The 19,451-nt window shown below is 42.5% G+C and overlaps 2 protein-coding genes across 2 annotated transcripts in view; both read left to right on the top strand.

Annotated features, from left to right (window-relative positions):
- The first annotated feature begins 379 nt into the window (after nucleotides 1-379).
- Nucleotides 380-18,665, top strand: n4bp1 (nedd4 binding protein 1). Its single transcript, XM_079568320.1, has 12 exons — nucleotides 380-884; nucleotides 12,121-12,348; nucleotides 12,428-12,601; nucleotides 12,814-13,295; nucleotides 13,514-13,850; nucleotides 14,013-14,315; nucleotides 14,408-14,637; nucleotides 15,592-15,722; nucleotides 15,814-15,910; nucleotides 16,025-16,132; nucleotides 16,797-16,898; nucleotides 17,377-18,665. The coding sequence occupies exons 1-12, from the start codon at nucleotides 573-575 to the stop codon at nucleotides 17,738-17,740; spliced, it is 2,868 nt and encodes a 955-aa protein (XP_079424446.1). The 5' UTR covers nucleotides 380-572; the 3' UTR covers nucleotides 17,741-18,665.
- Nucleotides 8,498-19,451, top strand: part of siah1 (siah E3 ubiquitin protein ligase 1) — a 29,383-nt gene continuing 18,429 nt past the window's right edge. The window contains exon 1 of the mRNA XM_079568322.1: nucleotides 8,498-8,502. The gene's annotated coding sequence lies outside the window, so the exon portion shown is untranslated. The remainder of the gene's footprint in view (nucleotides 8,503-19,451) is intronic.

The raw sequence follows: 19,451 nt of genomic DNA, 5'->3' as shown, positions 1-19,451 counted from the left end.
TTGAAGTTTTATTTTACCAGATGCATGTCAGGACAACAAAGTTAATCCAAGCAGCTTTTTAAAAATAATTTTACTAGCCTATAGCCATCGTAATGTTTAGTTTTGGCTTTCAAAACAATCATCCATGCATACATGATAAGCACTGGTACCATCATGATACCAGTGGCCCATGTGGTTTAGTTTTCTCACGACGAATGCAATAAATCTAATGAATGTACACGTACATTTTATTTTGTGTAATGGCGTGTTGGGGATTTGACGAAATAGGAAATTGTCTCTTTGTTCGGTTTCATAAACTCAAAAGATTACCATCATGTGGATAACGTAAACATTTTAACTGTCGTGTTTTGATGGCGTCATCACTGGGACTTTCCGGAAACGTCACTCGGGACTTCCGCGTTACTAGCCATTTAGCTTTACCTGTGCCTGTGTCGACTGGCGCCGTAAAGGATGTTTGTGGTCTAAAAGTACATCCGAGAGAGAAAATGTTTGGCCACTTGAGCCCCTTGACCGTTCAGGGGAGTCAGAATTGAAGCGAACTTCGTAAAGCGAAGGAAAAAGCTGTGGACAAAATGTCAACAACGCGGCCCCTCCTCGGGTTGAGACGAGGCACCGAGCTAACTTACGCCGAGGTACCCAGCAGCAGACTCCCCGCTGCCGCAGGAAGACCACAGCAAGACGGTAACACTGTGGACGAGTTTACGGTGCTGGAGGAAAAGGAAGACGAGCTGAAATGTGCGAAACCCCGAGTGGAACAGGTTTTTAGGGCTGGCTTTACAATTATTGGTTTGTTGGAACACACTGGACTGCCACTTGGAAACAAAACATCGCGGCAGATATGGCTTCAGCTACGGGGAAACAGAGACGATGTGTCGAAAGCTAAGGTCAGTTGGGCGGAGAGAAAGAATGGTTATCACAAATCGGTTTTGTGGATCTTCATATTAACGTTAAAAAACAAACAAACAAACATTACAACACACCCAAGACACCACTCAGTTGTCGGTCTTCAGCACAGGTGTGACAGTGCTCACTGATGTGATGAGCTCTGATGGGTCTGCTCATCCGTGCATCTTTACATATCCGAAAATTAGGTTTCAATAACATATTTAAATTATGTTATATTGTACTTACTTATTACTACAAGGATATATTGTCATCACATATTGTATAGCTACAATTAAGATGAAGTTCAAACTGTGGACAGTTGTTTTTTTTCTCATTATCAAGACTTTATGACGGTTCTAGATTCATTTCAAATTGGACAATGATGATTCACAAGCCATGCCAATGTTAAAGTTATGTAGTTAGATGTAGAGGAACTGGTATTGCAAGTCTTAATGTTTTTTTTGTTTTGTTTTTTTTAGACTATAAATAGCGCCTGCCACTTTAAGATTCAGACTTGGATTTATTAGGCCCGAGCCGGACGCAGTCCTGGCAAGGGACTATTGTTTTTGGGTGGTTTCTTATTATTATTATTATTATTATTTTTTTTCTCCGGAAAGGATCGCGTTTTTGACCCGCTAAACGTGGGTGAAAGCTCACCAAAATTGGCGGAGGCAATGAGGCAGCGAAAAAATTTATGATATTGGACGAATGGGACACGCCCACAACAAAATGGCTCCACAGCGCCCTCTGGAAGCGGACCCCAATTCAAAAAAATAGGGGCGTTTTTGGGCGTACGCCCGAATCACTCGGCACAGTGAGAGGGGACATCAGGACAAGCCCAAAACTCACTTGGAGCGACACGCCCACTCGCACAGGGAGGCGGCCATCTTGGCTTCAAACCCGGACATCGTCTAAACTCATTTTACGTTTTAACGAACTAGTCCCTGGTTTTTCGTCGGATTTAGATCACATTTGGCACAGCGCATCTAGACATATTGAAATTCAATATTTGCCCAGCGTTTCTCAAAAAAGTTTCACCGTCTCCGCGTAACGCCGCGGCAAAAAACGCGTAGATTTCGCGTTGTTTCCAAGAAAGCTCACGCTCACAGGCATAAGCCCACAGAGCTCATATTCATGTCACTAATGCGCCACCTGAAACTGAACAGAATGAAGCCATTAATGTGTAGCCTGCTCCCAGGATAGCGCCCCCTAGCCATACCTTGAAAACTGCACTTTTGAATCTTTTTTATACAATGATGCCAGTATGTTCTAGACACTTTTGCAAAGCAAAAAATACATAATAGTCATGTCATATTTTCTAAGATGTGGGCGTGACTTTGACTTTTATGTGGGAGTCTATCTGGACCTGTCTTGTTTGTCAACAAACTAGTCCCTGGTTTTTCAGCAGAATAAGCCCATACCTGTTTAAACAGACTCTCCTGACACGGGGCTACAAAAAATACCTGACTTTTTTTTCACTCAGACCCCCCCGTTTCGAATGGCGCCCCCCCAAAAACACGTTTTGTCATGTAAATTTGACACCACCTCGCAGGCGCGCGCTCTATCCAGTCTGGATCCTACTTGGCTGACAGAAGGCCACTTACGGTCTGATTCCATAGAGATCAATTACTTCACGGTGCACATCACTATAGCGCCCCCTGCCTATACCTTGAAAAATTTATTTTGTCCGATTTCCACCAAACTTTCCAGATGTCTTCTACTCATCATAACAAACAAAAAAATATATTACACCATGCCTCTATCTCGCTCCGTTCTCCTAATATTTAGGCCCGAGCCGGACGCAGTCCTGGCAAGGGACTATTGTTTTTGGGTGGTTTCTTATTAGGCCCGAGCCGGACGCAGTCCTGGCAAGGGACTATTGTTTTTGGGTGGTTTCTTATTATTATTATTATTATTATTATTATTTTTTTTCTCCGGAAAGGATTGCGTTTTTGACCCGCTAAACGTGGGTGAAAGCTCCCCAAAATTGGCGGAGGCAATGAGGCAGCGAAAAAATTTATGAAATTGGACGAATGGGACACGCCCACAACAAAACGGCTCCACAGCGCCCTCTGGAAGCGGACCCCAATTCAAAAAAATCGGGGCGTTTTTGGGCGTACGCCCGAATCACTCGCCACAGTGAGAGGGGACATCAGGACAAGCCCAAAACTCACTTGGAGCGCCACGCCCACTCGCACAGGGAGGCGGCCATCTTGGCTTCAAACCCGGACATCGTCTAAACTCATTTTACGTTTTAACGAACTAGTCCCTGGTTTTTTGTCGGATTTAGCTCACATTTGGCACAGTGCATCTAGACATGTTGAAATTCAACATTTGCCCAGCGTTTCTCAAAAAAGTTTCACCGTCTCCGCGTAACGACGCGGCAAAAAACGCGTAGATTTCGCGTTGTTTCCAAGAAAGCTCACGCTCACAGGCATAAGCCCACAGAGCTCATATTCATGTCACTAATGCGCCACCTGAAACTGAACAGAATGAAGCCATTAATGTGTAGCCTGCTCCCAGGATAGCGCCCCCTAGCCATACCTTGAAAACTGCACTTTTGAATCTTTTTTATACAATGATGCCAGTATGTTCTAGACACTTTTGCAAAGCAAAAAATACATTATAGTCATGTCATATTTTCTAAGATGTGGGCGTGACTTTGACTTTTATGTGGGAGTCTATCTGGACCTGCCTTGTGTGTCAACAAACTAGTCCCTGGTTTTTCAGCAGAATAAGCCCATACCTGTTTAAACAGACTCTCCTGACACGGGGCTACAAAAAATACCTGACTTTTTTTTCACTCAGACCCCCCCGTTTCGAATGGCGCCCCCCCAAAAACACGTTTTGTCATGTAAATTTGACACCACCTCGCAGGCACGCGCTCTATCCAGTCTCGCTCATACTTGGCTGACAGAAGGCCACTTACGGTCTGATTCCATAGAGATCAATTACTTCACGGTGCTCATCACTATAGCGCCACCTGCCTATACCCTGAAAAAATTATTTTGTCCGATTTCCACGAAACTTTCCGGATGTGTTCTACTCATCATAACAAACAAAAAAATATATTACACCATGCCTCTATCTTGCTCCGTTCTCTTAATATTTAGGCCCGAGCCGGACGCAGTCCTGGCAAGGGACTATTGTTTTTGGGTGGTTTCTTATTATTATTATTATTATTATTATTATTTTTTTTCTCCGGAAAGGATTGCGTTTTTGACCCGCTAAACGTGGGTGAAAGCTCCCCAAAATTGGCGGAGGCAATGAGGCAGCGAAAAAATTTATGAAATTGGACGAATGGGACACGCCCACAACAAAACGGCTCCACAGCGCCCTCTGGAAGCGGACCCCAATTCAAAAAAATCGGGGCGTTTTTGGGCGTACGCCCGAATCACTCGCCACAGTGAGAGGGGACATCAGGACAAGCCCAAAACTCACTTGGAGCGCCACGCCCACTCGCACAGGGAGGCGGCCATCTTGGCTTCAATTGGCTTTTAAGTGGCTTGTAAGTGGCCCGCCCATCCTCCGTAAAAATAGCCAGAGGTCTTAGCCTAGCTGCATACTGGCCTCTGTCAGAGGCCTCTGTCTCCTGAAATTCGCCAATTTTCCAAATTTCTCCCTTTCTTCACAAAAGCCACACTTTTGGACTCATAGGTACTTATACTACCCCTATGTCACAGACAGAAGCTTTAATTTGGACGTTTTTGCCTCCAAATTCACGTTTTTCTCAACAGTACAATCACAGGAAGTTTAATTCGTCTGTTTCCTGTCCGTCTCTCTGTGTGCTCCTCGTACTATATGGGTCTTTCCAAAATATTGCTTCAATATCGAGGGTGCTGCAGGGCTGAAACCCTCTCTCAACGTTTCTTTGGGCAGCCAGGAATTTACCCTGATTAAATAATGATAGAATATATTATTTTCTATACTGTAAATCCATTTCCTGCAAATACACAAGTGCGGGGTATTTCATGATATCAATGTCAAATCCCCTGCAGAAATCACTCAGTCTTAGTAGCTCCATTGGTAGAGAGCTGGGTTAGTGTACAGGAGGTTGCTGGATCAAATCCCAACCAAGACTCCTTTTCATTTGTTTTTCTTTTGGACTCCGCACTTTCTGGTAAAAACATGAATCGTCGCCGATGGTTCCAAACTCATTAGAAACAGGAAAATTACCCCTCCAGTGTGTTGCCGGGATCAAATTTCAGCCTGTGAATTTGGAGTACCCAAGCAGTCATCAGGCCCATGTTTGCATGGAATTACAGCTCAGTGATAGCATGTTCGTCTCAAGTGAAGGAGGTAGCTAGTCCAAACACAACCTTGACACTTTCATATTGCCTTCACCTTTTACATGGGATGCTGCACACATTGTCACAGCCTATAACATGTGAGTAAGGGACATTTTGCAGAAGTATCTGTGCCTGTGTGGCATCATAGCTTGAGCGTTGGATTCCCAACCATTAGGTTGTTGGATCAATTCTGACTTTACCTTTTTTTTTTTTTTTTTTTTACCGCAAATATGGTCCCACCCTCATGAAAAACGCTTCAAAACATGCGTCACTAAAGAGAAAGAAATGGGGGATCGTAGGGAGACAATTGAGGAAACACTGGGGAATATGTCGAAAACAATCGGGGAAATGTTCAAGGTGGGGGGGTGGGGTTGGGTGGGTGGGGGGGGGGGGGGGATCTAAACTGTGAATCCGTTTCCTGCAAACACACAAGTGCATGATCTCTCATGACATTAATTTCCAATCTGCTGTTTGATTCACTCAGCTGGAGTAGCTCCATCGGTAGAGAGCTGAACTAGTGTACAGGAGGTTGCTGGATCCAATCCCAATGTTCACTCTTTTATTTCCTTTTTCTTTTGGACTCAGCACCTTCCAGGAAGAACTCACTAAAAACAGGGAAATAACCTCTCATCCAGTGTGTTGCTGCAACCAAATTCCAGCCTGGGAATTTGGAGAAACCAAGCCATCATCAGGCCCATGTTTCAAGTGAAGGAGGTTGCTAGTCCAAACACAGCCATGACACTTTTATATTGTTTTCACCTTTTACATGGGCAACTGCACACATTGTCACAGCCTAAAACACATGAATACAGGACGTTTCATGAGATTGGTTGTGCCTGTGTAGTGTTACTGCTTGTGCATTGGCTTGCCAATCATGACATTAATGGATCAATTTTGACCTTAGCTCTTTTTTTTTTTTTTAGAACCGCACCTATGGTCCCGCCCCAATGTATGGGTGGGGTGCATGACCTGAAATTACCTCTCTCCTCCAGTGGTGTGCTGGGAACTAACTTCTGCTCAATAATTTAGACAAAAGTAGCCCACATCGGGGTCTAACTACCATGGAGGTACAGCTCAGTGATAGTGTGCTTGTCTTTGGTGGAGGAGGTTGCCAGTTCAAACATGGCTGTGACACTTCTCTAATCCTTTCTCTTTTTTTGTCGGCATTTTAATAGAATTTCTGATACAGTGCAGTCTGTCAGTGATTTTAACCGTTTATACAGTGTTAAGAGTTTCTGCAATATCAACATGTTTGTACAGTTTCTGCAACAAAATAGGGATTATTGCAATTACAACACAATTATGCAACTACATAGGGATTTTCACAATAGCACTATAATGTAACTTAATAGGGACATTCGCATATAAAGCACTGTCATGCAACTTAAAGGGACTTTCGCATATAATAAACTGTAATGCAACTTAAAGGGACTTTCGCATATAATAAACTGTAATGCAACTTAGAGGGACTTTCGCATATAATAAACTGTAATGCAACTTAAAGGGACTTTCGCATATAATAAACTGTAATGCAACTTAAAGGGACTTTCGCATATAATAAACTGTAATGCAACTTAAAGGGACTTTCGCATATAATAAACTGTAATGCAACTTAGAGGGACTTTCGCATATAATAAACTGTAATGCAACTTAGAGGGACTTTCGCATATAATAAACTGTAATGCAACTTAAAGGGACTTTCGCATATAATAAACTGTAATGCAACTTAAAGGGACTTTCGCATATAATAAACTGTAATGCAACTTAGAGGGACTTTCGCATATAATAAACTGTAATGCAACTTAAAGGGACTTTCGCATATAATAAACTGTAATGCAACTTAAAGGGACTTTCGCATATAATAAACTGTAATGCAACTTTAAGGGACTTTCGCATAAAATGCACTGTAATGCAACTTTAAGGGACTTTGCATAAAATGCACTGTAATGCAAATTTAAGGGACTTTCGCATAAAATGCACTGTAATACAACTTAAATCAGTGTGATGAGGATTGATCGCAAGGGACCACAGCAAACAGAGGTGGTCGTAAGGCGTGAGAGTGAGCAAAGGTGGTAGCAAGGGATGACAACGAGCGGAGGTGGCCGCAAGGACCGAGAGCGAGCGGAGGTGGCCGCAAGGGACGAGAGTGAGCGGGGGCGGTTGCAAGGGACAAGTCCCCAAGGGCGAGGGCCTTCATCGCCGCTTGCGGCTTTAATTATTATTATTATTATTATTATTTTTTTTCTCCGGAAAGGATCGCGTTTTTGACCCGCTAAACGTGGGTGAAAGCTCACCAAAATTGGCGGAGGCAATGAGGCGGCGAAAAAATTTATGAAATTGGACGAATGGGACACGCCCACAACAAAATGGCTCCACAGCGCCCTCTGGAAGCGGACCCCAATTCAAAAAAATAGGGGCGTTTTTGGGCGTACGCCCGAATCACTCGGCACAGTGAGAGGGGACATCAGGACAAGCCCAAAACTCACTTGGAGCGCCACGCCCACTCGCACAGGGAGGCGGCCATCTTGGCTTCAAACCCGGACATCGTCTAAACTCATTTTACGTTTTAACGAACTAGTCCCTGGTTTTTCGTCGGATTTAGATCACATTTGGCACAGCGCATCTAGACATATTGAAATTCAATATTTGCCCAGCGTTTCTCAAAAAAGTTTCACCGTCTCCGCGTAACGACGCGGCAAAAAACGCGTAGATTTCGCGTTGTTTGGAAGAAAGCTCACGCTCACAGGCATAAACCCACAGAGCTCATATTCATGTCACTAATGCGCCACCTGAAACTGAACAGAATGAAGCCATTAATGTGTAGCCTGCTCCCAGTATAGCGCCCCCTAGCCATACCTTCAAAACTGCACTTTTGAATCGTTTTAATACAATGATGCCAGTATGTTCTAGACACTTTTGCAAACCAAAAAATACATTATAGTCATGTCATATTTCCTAAGATGTGGGTGTGACTTTGACTTTTATGTGGGAGTCTATCTGGACCTGCCTTGTGTGTCAACAAACTAGTCCCTGGTTTTTCAGCAGAATAAGCCCATACCTGTTTAAACAGACTCTCCTGACACGGGGCTACAAAAAATACCTGACTTTTTTTTCACTCAGACCCCCCCGTTTCGAATGGCGCCCCCCCAAAAACACGTTTTGTCATGTAAATTTGACACCACCTCGCAGGCACGCGCTCTATCCAGTCTGGATCATACTTGGCTGACAGAAGGCCACTTACGGTCTGATTCCATAGAGATCAATTACTCCACGGTGCACATCACTATAGCGCCCCCTGCCTATACCCTGAAAAATTTATTTTGTCCGATTTCCACCAAACTTTCCAGATGTCTTCTACTCATCATAACAAACAAAAAAATATATTACACCATGCCTCTATCTCGCTCCGTTCTCCTAATATTTAGGCCCGAGCCGGACGCAGTCCTGGCAAGGGACTATTGTTTTTGGGTGGTTTCTTATTATTATTATTATTTTTTTTCTCCGGAAAGGATCGCGTTTTTGACCCGCTGAACGTGGGTGAAAGCTCCCCAAAATTGGCGGAGGCAATGGGGCAGCGAAAAAATTTATGATATTGGACGAATGGGACACGCCCACAACAAAATGGCTCCACAGCGCCCTCTGGAAGCGGACCCCAATTCAAAAAAATAGGGGCGTTTTTGGGCGTACGCCCGAATCCCTCGGCACAGTGAGAGGGGACATCAGGACAAGCCCAAAACTCACTTGGAGCGCCACGCCCACTCGCACAGGGAGGCGGCCATCTTGGCTTCAAAGTGGCTTGTAAGTGGCTTGTAAGTGGCTTGTAAGTGGCTTGTAAGTGGCTTGTAAGTGGCTTGTAAGTGGCCCGCCCATCCTCCGTGAAAATAGCCAGAGGTCTTAGCCTAGCTGCATACTGGCCTCTGTCAGAGGCCTCTGTCTCCTGAAATTCGCCAATTTTCCAAATTTCTCCCTTTCTTCACAAAAGCCACACTTTTGGACTCATAGGTACTTATACTACCCCTATGTCAAAGACAGAAGCTTTAATTTGGACGTTTTGGCCTCCAAATTCACGTTTTTCTCAACAGTACAATCACAGGAAGTTTAATTCGTCTGTTTCCTGTCCGTCTCTATCGAGGGTGCTGCAGGGCTGAAACCCTCTCTCAACGTTTCTTTGGGCAGCCAGGAATTTACCCTGATTAAATAATGATAGAATATATTATTTTCTATACTGTAAATCCATTTCCTGCAAATACACAAGTGCGGGGTAGTTCATGATATCAATGTCAAATCCCCTGCAGTAATCACTCAGTCTTAGTAGCTCCATTGGTAGAGAGCTGGGTTAGTGTACAGGAGGTTGCTGGATCAAATCCCTACCAAGACTCCTTTTCATTTGTTTTTCTTTTGGACTCCGCACTTTCTGGTAAAAACATGAATCGTCGCCGATGGTTCCAAACTCATTAGAAACAGGAAAATTACCCCTCCAGTGTGTTGCCGGGATCAAATTTCAGCCTGTGAATTTGGAGTACCCAAGCAGTCATCAGGCCCATGTTTGCATGTAATTACAGCTCAGTGATAGCATGGTCGTCTCAAGTGAAGGAGGTAGCTAGTCCAAACACGACCTTGACACTTTTATATTGCTTTCACCTTTTACATGGGATGCTGCACACATTGTCGCAGCCTATAACACGTGAGTAAGGGACATTTTGCAGAAGTTTCTGTGCCTGTGTGGCATCATAGCTTGAGCGTTGGATTCCCAACCATTAGGTTGTTGGATCAATTCTGACTTTACCTTTTCTTTTTTTTCTTTTTTACCGCAAATATGGTCCCACCCTCATGAAAAACGCTTCAAAACATGCGTCACTAAAGAGAAAGAAATGGGGGACACTGGGGAATATGTCGAAAACAATCGGGGACATGTTGAAGGTGGGGGGGGGATCTAAACTGTGAATCCGTTTCCTGCAAACACACAAGTGCATGATCTCTCATGACATTAATTTCCAATCTGCTGTTTAATTCACTCAGCTGGAGTAGCTCCATCGGTAGAGAGCTGAACTAGTGTACAGGAGGTTGCTGGATCCAATCCCAATGTTCACTCTTTTATTTCCTTTTTCTTTTGGACTCAGCACCTTCCAGGAAGAACTCACTAAAAACAGGGAAATAACCTCTCCTCCAGTGTGTTGCTGCAATCAAATTCCAGCCTGGGAATTTCGAGAAACCAAGCCATCATCAGGCCCATGTTTCAAGTGAAGGAGGTAGCTAGTCCAAACACAGTCATGACACTTTTATATTGTTTTCACCTTTTACATGGGCAACTGCACACATTGTCACAGCCTAAAACACATGAATACAGGACGTTTCATGAGATTGGTTGTGCCTGTGTAGTGTTACTGCTTGTGCATTGGCTTGCCAATCATGACATTAATGGATCAATTTTGACCTTAGCTCTTTTTTTTTTTTTTTTAACCGCACCTATGGTCCCGCCCCAATGTATGGGTGGGGTGCATGACCTGAAATTACCTCTCTCCTCCAGTGGTGTGCTGGGAACTAACTTCTGCTCAATAATTTAGACAAAAGTAGCCCACATCGGGGTCTACCTACCATGGAGGTACAGCTCAGTGATAGTGTGCTTGTCTTTGGTGGAGGAGGTTGCCAGTTCAAACACGGCTGTGACACTTCTCTAATCCTTTCTCTTTTTTTGTCGGCATTTTAATAGAATTTCTGATACAGTGCAGTCTGTCAGTGATTTTAACAGTTTATACAGTGTTAAGAGTTTCTGCAATATCAACATGTTTGTACAGTTTCTGCAACAAAATAGGGATTATTGCAATTACAACACAATTATGCAACTACATAGGGATTTTCACAATAGCACTATAATGCAACTTAATAGGGACTTTCGCATAAAATGAACTGTAATGCAACTTAAAGGGACTTTCGCATATAATGTACTGTAATGCAACTTAAAGGGACTTTGCATAAAATGCACTGTAATGCAACTTTAAGGGACTTTCGCATAAAATGAACTGTAATGCAACTTAAAGGGACTTTCGCATATAATAAACTGTAATGCAACTTAAAGGGACCTTCGCATATAATAAACTGTAATGCAACTTAAAGGGACTTTCGCATATAATGAACTGTAATGCAACTTAAAGGGACTTTCGCATAAAATGAACTGTAATGCAACTTAAAGGGACTTTCGCATATAATAAACTGTAATGCAACTTAAAGGGACTTTCGCATATAATAAACTGTAATGCAACTTAAAGGGACTTTCGCATATAATGTACTGTAATGCAAATTTAAGGGACTTTGCATAAAATGAACTATAATGCAACTTTAAGGGACTTTCGTATAAAATGCACTGTAATACAACTTAAATCAGTGTGATGAGGATTGATCGCAAGGGACCACAGCAAACAGAGGTGGTCGTAAGGCGTGAGAGTGAGCAAAGGTGGTAGCAAGGGATGACAACGAGCGGAGGTGGCCGCAAGGAACGAGAGCGAGCGGAGGTGACCGCAGGGGACGAGAGTGAGCGGGGGCGGTTGCAAGGGACGAGTCCCCAAGGGCGAGGGCCTTCATCGCCGCTTGCGGCTTTAATTTCATTTTGCTTCCTTTCATTTCTGCAAGCAGTATAGTTATGTGTCGATTTTAACTCTAACAAACAATATGTGCAGTCTACGTTCTAGGATGAGTATGTGCAGTAATCATATGAATTCATCTTACTTCATGAATGCCTTGTTTGCATTTTGTGACCAACATTGATGTTTCTATATGTTGTAAGTTTTTGCCTGTGATGAGTAATTCTTAAGAAATGACAGTAAAGGCCTTACATGCAGCCAACTCATCCAAGCTTTCCGTTCAACAGGAGTTTCCCTGTGTGTCAGGCAAGCTTTAGGGAGACAATGAAATGACTATGAAATTATTATGCCATATTTTCTTGTAACAGGAGTACATCCGGGGGCTGTGTGATCCAGAACTTGTTATAGAAGAGCGTTATCCAGTGGACATGCACTGTATCTTTGCTGGTGCTCGTGGCCTCTTCCTTGACAGACTCATACGAGATACAAGCGCAGAAGTTCAGGTGACTGAGCCTGGCCGACTGCGGCTGTTAGGGCAGGCAGAACCTGTGGTGATGGCCCAGAGCAGAATTCAGCAGTTTGTAGCACTGTTTCAGGTGTGTCTCGGTGTTTATTCATTACTAAATTAACCAAAAGTGTTTAATGTAACAAGCTATATTATATTATATTGCTCAGGATAAAACAAGCTTACCCAGTGACAGAGAACCAGCACTGAAGCGAGCCTTCAAATCTTTTGTGGAGGAGAGAGATGACAAGTATACCATGGAGCTGCTGCTTCTCCCCAGTGCACTGAAGGAGGAGTTGCTGGGTCTGGTACACAGCCCCTCAGGCGCAAGCACATCTCCCCTGGTTAGTCCTCCTAACACATATAAAACCATTTTTTCTCATAGTTAATAGTATTTCAAAGTTAAAATATATGTTTTAAAAGGTTATATTTGTTATTTTTGATAAAAATACAAACGGTTGAGAATGATAAGATTCTCTCAGAAAAGAGTGATATTTTTTCACAGGGCTGAATTAAAACCAATTTTAATTTTTTTTTGTTTTTGTATTTTAAACAGACACCTAACCAGAACCATGCCGAGGTGGAACAAGATCGGTCACAGAGTAGCACCCCTGTCACTGAGCTCTCCAACCGGATACTGGATGCTACTTTTGATGAAAAGGGGGCTAGTGGACACTCTGGGGGGCCCAAAGCTGGAGGAGGGATAGGACTGGGTCCTGAGGTGATCCTGCTCAACGGGACACGGCCCAGCCATAAGCGGCGCTCATCAGCGAGTGAAACCAGAGACACAAAAAGACAATATTCTCTGGAGCGAAGGGAGGACTCACCAGAGAGGGCACGAGAGCGGGAAAGACGGGACAGAGAAGGCAGAGGGGGCAGTAGCAGCTGTCGATCCAAAACGCCCTGTGCATCTTCAACCCTGTGCTCTAAGGCAAACACTGTGGGCCCCATCATGATGGGAGTTGGGGATGGCAACATGGATGATGGAGAGGCAGTCAGCCCAGAAACCAACCTCCGCTGCTTAGTAAATTTTTTTAGGTAAACCTTATTTAATTTTCAGCCATTAAACTGTTTGTGTGAGATAATAAGAGTGTAGATAGGTAGAGATCAGTCATTTTTTTAATCAATTTATTTGATATAGTATCTGTCAAAGTCTATTACACTAAATACATGAGAAGAACCTGACAATATACTGTATTTTGCCACAAGTTATCAAGGTGTTTCTGAATAATTACATTTCCTTTTATATTGTTTAGAACAATGGGATACGAGCAGGAGGTAGTGGAGCGTGTTGTCAGACAAGAAGCAGGTAAAACCGAAGACACATTTGTGTTGCTGGAAAAAATTGATGAAGAAACCAAAAGACTGAAAGGAGTCACGAACTCCGAACGCTCCTCTGACGCCCCGTCTTCATCATCATGTTCATCATCCAACGTGTCTCAGTGTAGAGGGAAGGACAGGGAGAGCAGGGCACTTGTGGATTCAGGCAAAGCTAAAGAAAACATCCGCCCCAACCAGCAAGCTGGCAGCAGCAGCAGCAATGGCCTAGGCCACCGCAGACAATGCAGCAACAGCGAGACCAGCACCCAGCAGGTATAAAAAGAACATGAGCTATGCTTCCTGTTGGGCCTGTGTTGGATGTTGAATGTATTGTTTAAAATGTATTTGGTGTGTTGAGTCAGAAACTGCTTTCTGATACACATTTGCTCATATTGCACACAAAGTTAAGTTTCAATTTGTGATTTTCTCTTTCAGATTATCACAATCAAGAGGAGTTCCAGTGCTCAAGGAGGAGCTGGGAACTATGAAGTCATCACAATTGATGACGATGATGATGAAGATGAAAACAAGGTTATCCCCAGCGAGAAAGCAATGCCTCATCAGGACTCCAAAACCGAGTACTTGGCCCGAGGCACAAGTGGAGTCACTCAAAAGGACTACTTTACGAGGGGTGGGACTAAGACTTTGGGGGGATCAGTTAAACTTGAGACAGTCACAGCACTGCGGACTACACCTCAGTGGCTAACGGCTACCAGCTCCATGTCTTCAATTTCCAGTGTATGTATTTCTTATGTCATGTTGTTTTTTCTTTTTCAATCTCTGTTATGAGATATACTTGTCTGTTTTAATTCATTTAACTCTCCTTTTAGTCAGCTCAGGCCATCAACCGTCCTTCAGCATCTTCCTGTCAAACGATTGGCCATGCCGGTTTCAATGGTGCAAGAATTCCTCCGGCCAATGACCCTCCAGTCGCTCCAGTCTCTGGAATAACCCGCTTCCACCTGTCACTGAAGAGTCCCTATAGTCTGACACTACCAAATGAGCCTGGTCGTCCCGATTTGAGGCACATTATCATCGATGGCAGCAATGTGGCCATGGCGTAAGTCTGCACCCTGCAACACTGGGCAGAACATATGCAAAGCAAACGCTGCTGGCTATTGTTGCTCAGCAGTGAAGTTAGTGGCACATGTTATTTATGGGATAATGTTACTTTCAATAAATAGATTATAGTCATAAACTAGTAACAGTGGTTAAACAAGCAAATTGGGAAAAACATGTTTTTGGTGCATATTTATGTGTTTTAATCTTCAGCTCCTGTCGAACTGGGGTTTATGTAACTCGCTACTTCGGGTCATAATCATTTTTAAGGAATGTGCGTTAGACATAAAATAAAGATTAACTATTCAATCTGTATAAATATTATTAACCCGAAAATAAATGTTGTAGTGAAATTAATGAACCATTTATCTCTTTTTTTTCCCTCTACAATATTTAATGTGTTTGTTTTTTTTTGCAACTTCTATGATCCATTGAAGTGTCATGTCCCAAAGCAAAAGATCTAAATTTGCCTTTCAATTTTTGTATGTTAAAAAATATAATTGGACTTTCTGGTAGTAGTAAATTCTGTGAACTGTGTCTGTGCAGGTTTTGTGATGGTATGTTGTTTCCTTAGTGACATCTATCACTTTCTCTTCTCTTTGGAACTTCCCTTGAATTTGCATTGTGGGTGTAACCATGAGCTGAAAATAAGCACTGCATGCTTGGGGTACTTTGTGCATGTGACAGAAGTTGACAGGTTTCTGAGCTACAGAGCAAAAGTACAAATAAGAAATGGCCTATGACATCAGTGCAGTTTTTCATTTATCTGTTTTAACCATAATTCCTACATATTGTAACGCAGCTTGTGTGTTCAATTTAAATCACGATTTAGATTTCATGATTTTATCTTAGTTGTTAGTTGATTTATATTTTATGTTATAATAATAGTTTAAATTATGTTTCTTTCTTTGGTGGCTTACCATCTTCCAATTGTTTCCATGTGTGCTGCGTGCAGTCACGGCCTTAACCGGTTCTTTTCATGCCGGGGCATTGCACTCGCGGTGGAGATGTTCTGGAGGCGGGGCCACCGGGAAATCACGGTGTTTGTGCCCCAATGGAGACAGAAAAGAGACCGCCTAACCACTGGTACAAAGAAAATTATTATTCACATTTTCAAACTTGTTTATTATTAACTGTTAAAACCTGTTTAATATTAACTGTTAAAACATTGTTTCAGAGCAACATTTTCTTAATCAGCTTGAAGACCTCAGGCTCCTGTCCTTTACTCCCTCCAGAGAAGTCTGTGGCCAAAGAATAGCCTCACATGATGATAGGTATGTGAGCCACAACAAAACCCTCCTATACGGACGGACTCTGGTGCCTGTAACAGTCTATGGTAGTGTTTTTTTAGATAACAGGTCAAATTGCAATTTGTTTTCATTTGTCAGGTTCTTGCTGCATCTGGCTGAAAAGACTGACGGGATTATCGTAACAAATGACAACCTGAGGGACTTTGTTAACACGTCAGACACCTGGCGCAGAATTATTCAGGAGAGGTAGGTTTCACCCAAATAAACAGTATAACAGTACACAGTATACAGGCAAACACAAGAAGTACTACTACAGTGCTTGTGAGTATAAAACTGCTGAGTACTGTACTTAACAGCATTTGATCCAACCTACGTTACACAAGGCACACAGTGTCACAATAGCTACAGTAGTGACGGGTAATGTAATATAATTGCTGTGACAAAGTACGGTAATGTGATATATTACTTATAAGGTTCACAGTAATGGTGTTACAAGAGCATTTTGTTATGACTTCTCAACAGCAGTATGGTGCTGTTGGAACTGTGCTTTAACTCACCAGGGTGCTGCACTTCTCTCCGTGCCCTGTGCAAACACTCTCACACTTAATCTCACCCAGAGTCCAACTGTGATATCAAAGAAATGTCGTGCCTGACAGCCCAGAGCCACACTGCAAACTCAGGACAAAACTTATAAACGATACAAATACTGCATTTGTGTCTAGTAGCTTGCCCAATACTGCACACAGTACTGTAGTACAGCCTCTATACAAAAGAGATAAAATGTTACTTTACTGCTGAATGTCTCGCCCTGCTCTTCACCCTGTGCGGTCTTACTCAATAAAGCCTACGGCCAAAAAAATAAACTTTAAAAAGTGGCTTTATTACTTTGCTGTTGTATTTTCATTTGAAGGTTGCTGCAGTTTACGTTTGTTGAGGACCATTTTATGATTCCTGATGATCCATTGGGAAGAAGGGGACCTCATCTTGATGACTTCCTATGCAAAGACACCAGGTTGGTTTTGACTGACACATGTATAATATTGACCCTACAGTATTTTTGAGAACTTTGGGAAATCTTTGTAGTGTTTAGATTTACAGTAGGTTCAGGAAGTATTCATACCCATTATATAAAATGGATAAAAACGATACAAGGCTCAAATAGAGGCACTGGCTTAAAAACGGCAAAACTGGTTTAGATCAATTGGTCTGTTGTATGGGGTTGGCTTATTGTCTCAACAAAAAATGTAGATTGTCTTTTATAGTTTTACTTTGTGCATGTGTATTTTAAATTTATCAATTGGTACATTTTTACTGATCGAATATAAATGTGTGTAATTTCAGTACTACATAATTTAGAAAATAATAAAAAATTTGAAGAGGTCTAAAACTTTTGAGCCTATGTTATTGACTAATACAAAGTACTCATCATAATGTTCTAGAAGGAGTTTGTCCCCATTTCACCCATTCACTTCTATCGTGTCTTTCTGCAGGAGGCTCCCAATGACCCCTCCCCCCTTGAGACCCCCCGACCTGCGCCCCACATCCCATCAGCAGCAACCTGTTTATGCCGAGGGGCTGCACTCAGCTCAGCCCTCTGTCCCCATCCTTCCACCCCCCCACTCTCTGCGCAGCTCCCACTGGCCCTACTCGGGACCACCAGACTGGCACCCGCCTCGCCGCTCGCCTCCTCCCTCACCAGCCACCCCTCCCCAGCGCTCACCCGGAGAGACGTCAGAGCTCAAGAAGAAGCTGTACGACATATTCCCCGACCAAAAGCAACGCATCGATCGCATCCTCAGTGACAACCCATACATGAGAGACCTAAACGCACTATCCGGGCTCCTGTTGGGCTAAACACAGCACTTGTATTGGAAAGTTCACATATAAATCTATTTTCCGCCGCCGGGACATTTGTATTTATTTACTCTTAAGACTAGCTGCTACTGGCAATAGGGGGTGGACATGTTTACATATTTGTTGTAATTTTGTTAGTTCTGTAACACTGGTAAAAAAATATATATATCAAAGTATTCACATGAAGCAAGAACTGGCACAAACTTCAACGTCCTCTCCGTCAGCACATCTGAGGGTAAATTATTTTATCGTGGCCATCTCCCACCATTGGCAATAAAACATGTGCTTGTGCATTGGTCAGTTGAAAGGACTACCGTTCGAAAGATTTTTATTGCAGGTTTGAAAAACTTAATCCTACCAAATGATGATCAGATTAAACATTTGGAAATTTGTTTTATAAGCAGTGAATCTTTACTGCATTGGTCCGTGCCCTCGAAAGTCAGTAATCATAGAATGTGAATGCAATTTACAGCCAGCTTCAGACTAGATTGAAAAATGCACCAACGACACCCTTGCAATGAGATAATCTTAAGATCTTGTGATAAATGCTTAAATAAATCATCGCCCTTGAACGAACACAATCACAGTTCAATACATTCTTTTTTCTTGCCAGTGCAGTTCTGCCAGTGAGTTTCTGATTAGCATGGCTACTGCAAACTTTCATTTTGTGACGTTTTATCTTAACTTTTGTCTCCAGATTGTTTCATCTGGCAGTGGACTATGTCAAACACTACTGTATTCTTTGTTCATAAAAATGTTGACATAGATTTCATTGAAATTTGTCTACAGTGTTATTTTCTGAAGGTAACTACCTAATTTATGTAAATCTGAGTTTTGTAATATACATCATTGTAAAAAAGTGTGCACAAAAACCTTTATGGTGTCAAAAGGTTCGTTCATATTTGCTCTGTTGTTGAAGATACATGAAGGATTTAAATTTTATTGCTTTATGTAAGCTTTCTTTTTGTAAATAGGAGGGTTTGGCCACAGTGCACATGTTTATGTATGTGGAAAAGATTACGCAAATACACCAGTTCCCATAAACCTGTGTCGTAATGCTTCTTTTTCATTATGTACTTTATTGCCTTGGGTAATGCAAAGTATCATCTGTATCAGAATGCAGCAAATTATGTATGGTTGCAACTAGTCAATTAGTCACCCAGTCACCCTTTTATTAATCTATGACTTGTGCAATCCATCACATGTTTAACAGAATACGTTTTTAAATATATAGACTGATTTTTGTGTCTTTGTGATAAAGCCCGTGTTCCAGAACAGATGGCAATTCAATTCAATCAAACTTTCTTGATTGGTCTTCACGGCCCTAGAACATGCTTTTAGTATCCAGATTGGCCACTAGGGTTCAGTGTTTTTCAGTATAGACCACTGTCCCAACAATGACCAGTTGAGAAGTCTGGTCCTGGTTGTGGGCCATTATCTGCCGTATATGATATGATACCATAGACAATAGTTGGCCTTTACTTTATTGATTGAATCAGTTATATATACCGGTAACTACAGTATTGGCAAAACACAACACACATTGGTTACTGTACAGAGATGTTGGCAGTGTACTAAGAATAGGTGCTTCTGAATAAGTCATCATGTTCCCCGCTGTGGTCAGACAGCAATAGGGGGAGGCTTAAGTGTGGCAAGGAGCCCAGTCGTGTAACCCCAAACTACTCTAATTTAACATTTGCCTCAGCTGGGT

This window comes from Gobius niger (genome assembly GCF_951799975.1).
Source record: "Gobius niger genome assembly, chromosome: 12".
NCBI lineage: Eukaryota > Metazoa > Chordata > Actinopteri > Gobiiformes > Gobiidae > Gobius > Gobius niger.
The sequence above is the reverse complement of the archived record's forward strand: the minus strand, read 5'-3'. Positions and strand labels throughout refer to the sequence as shown.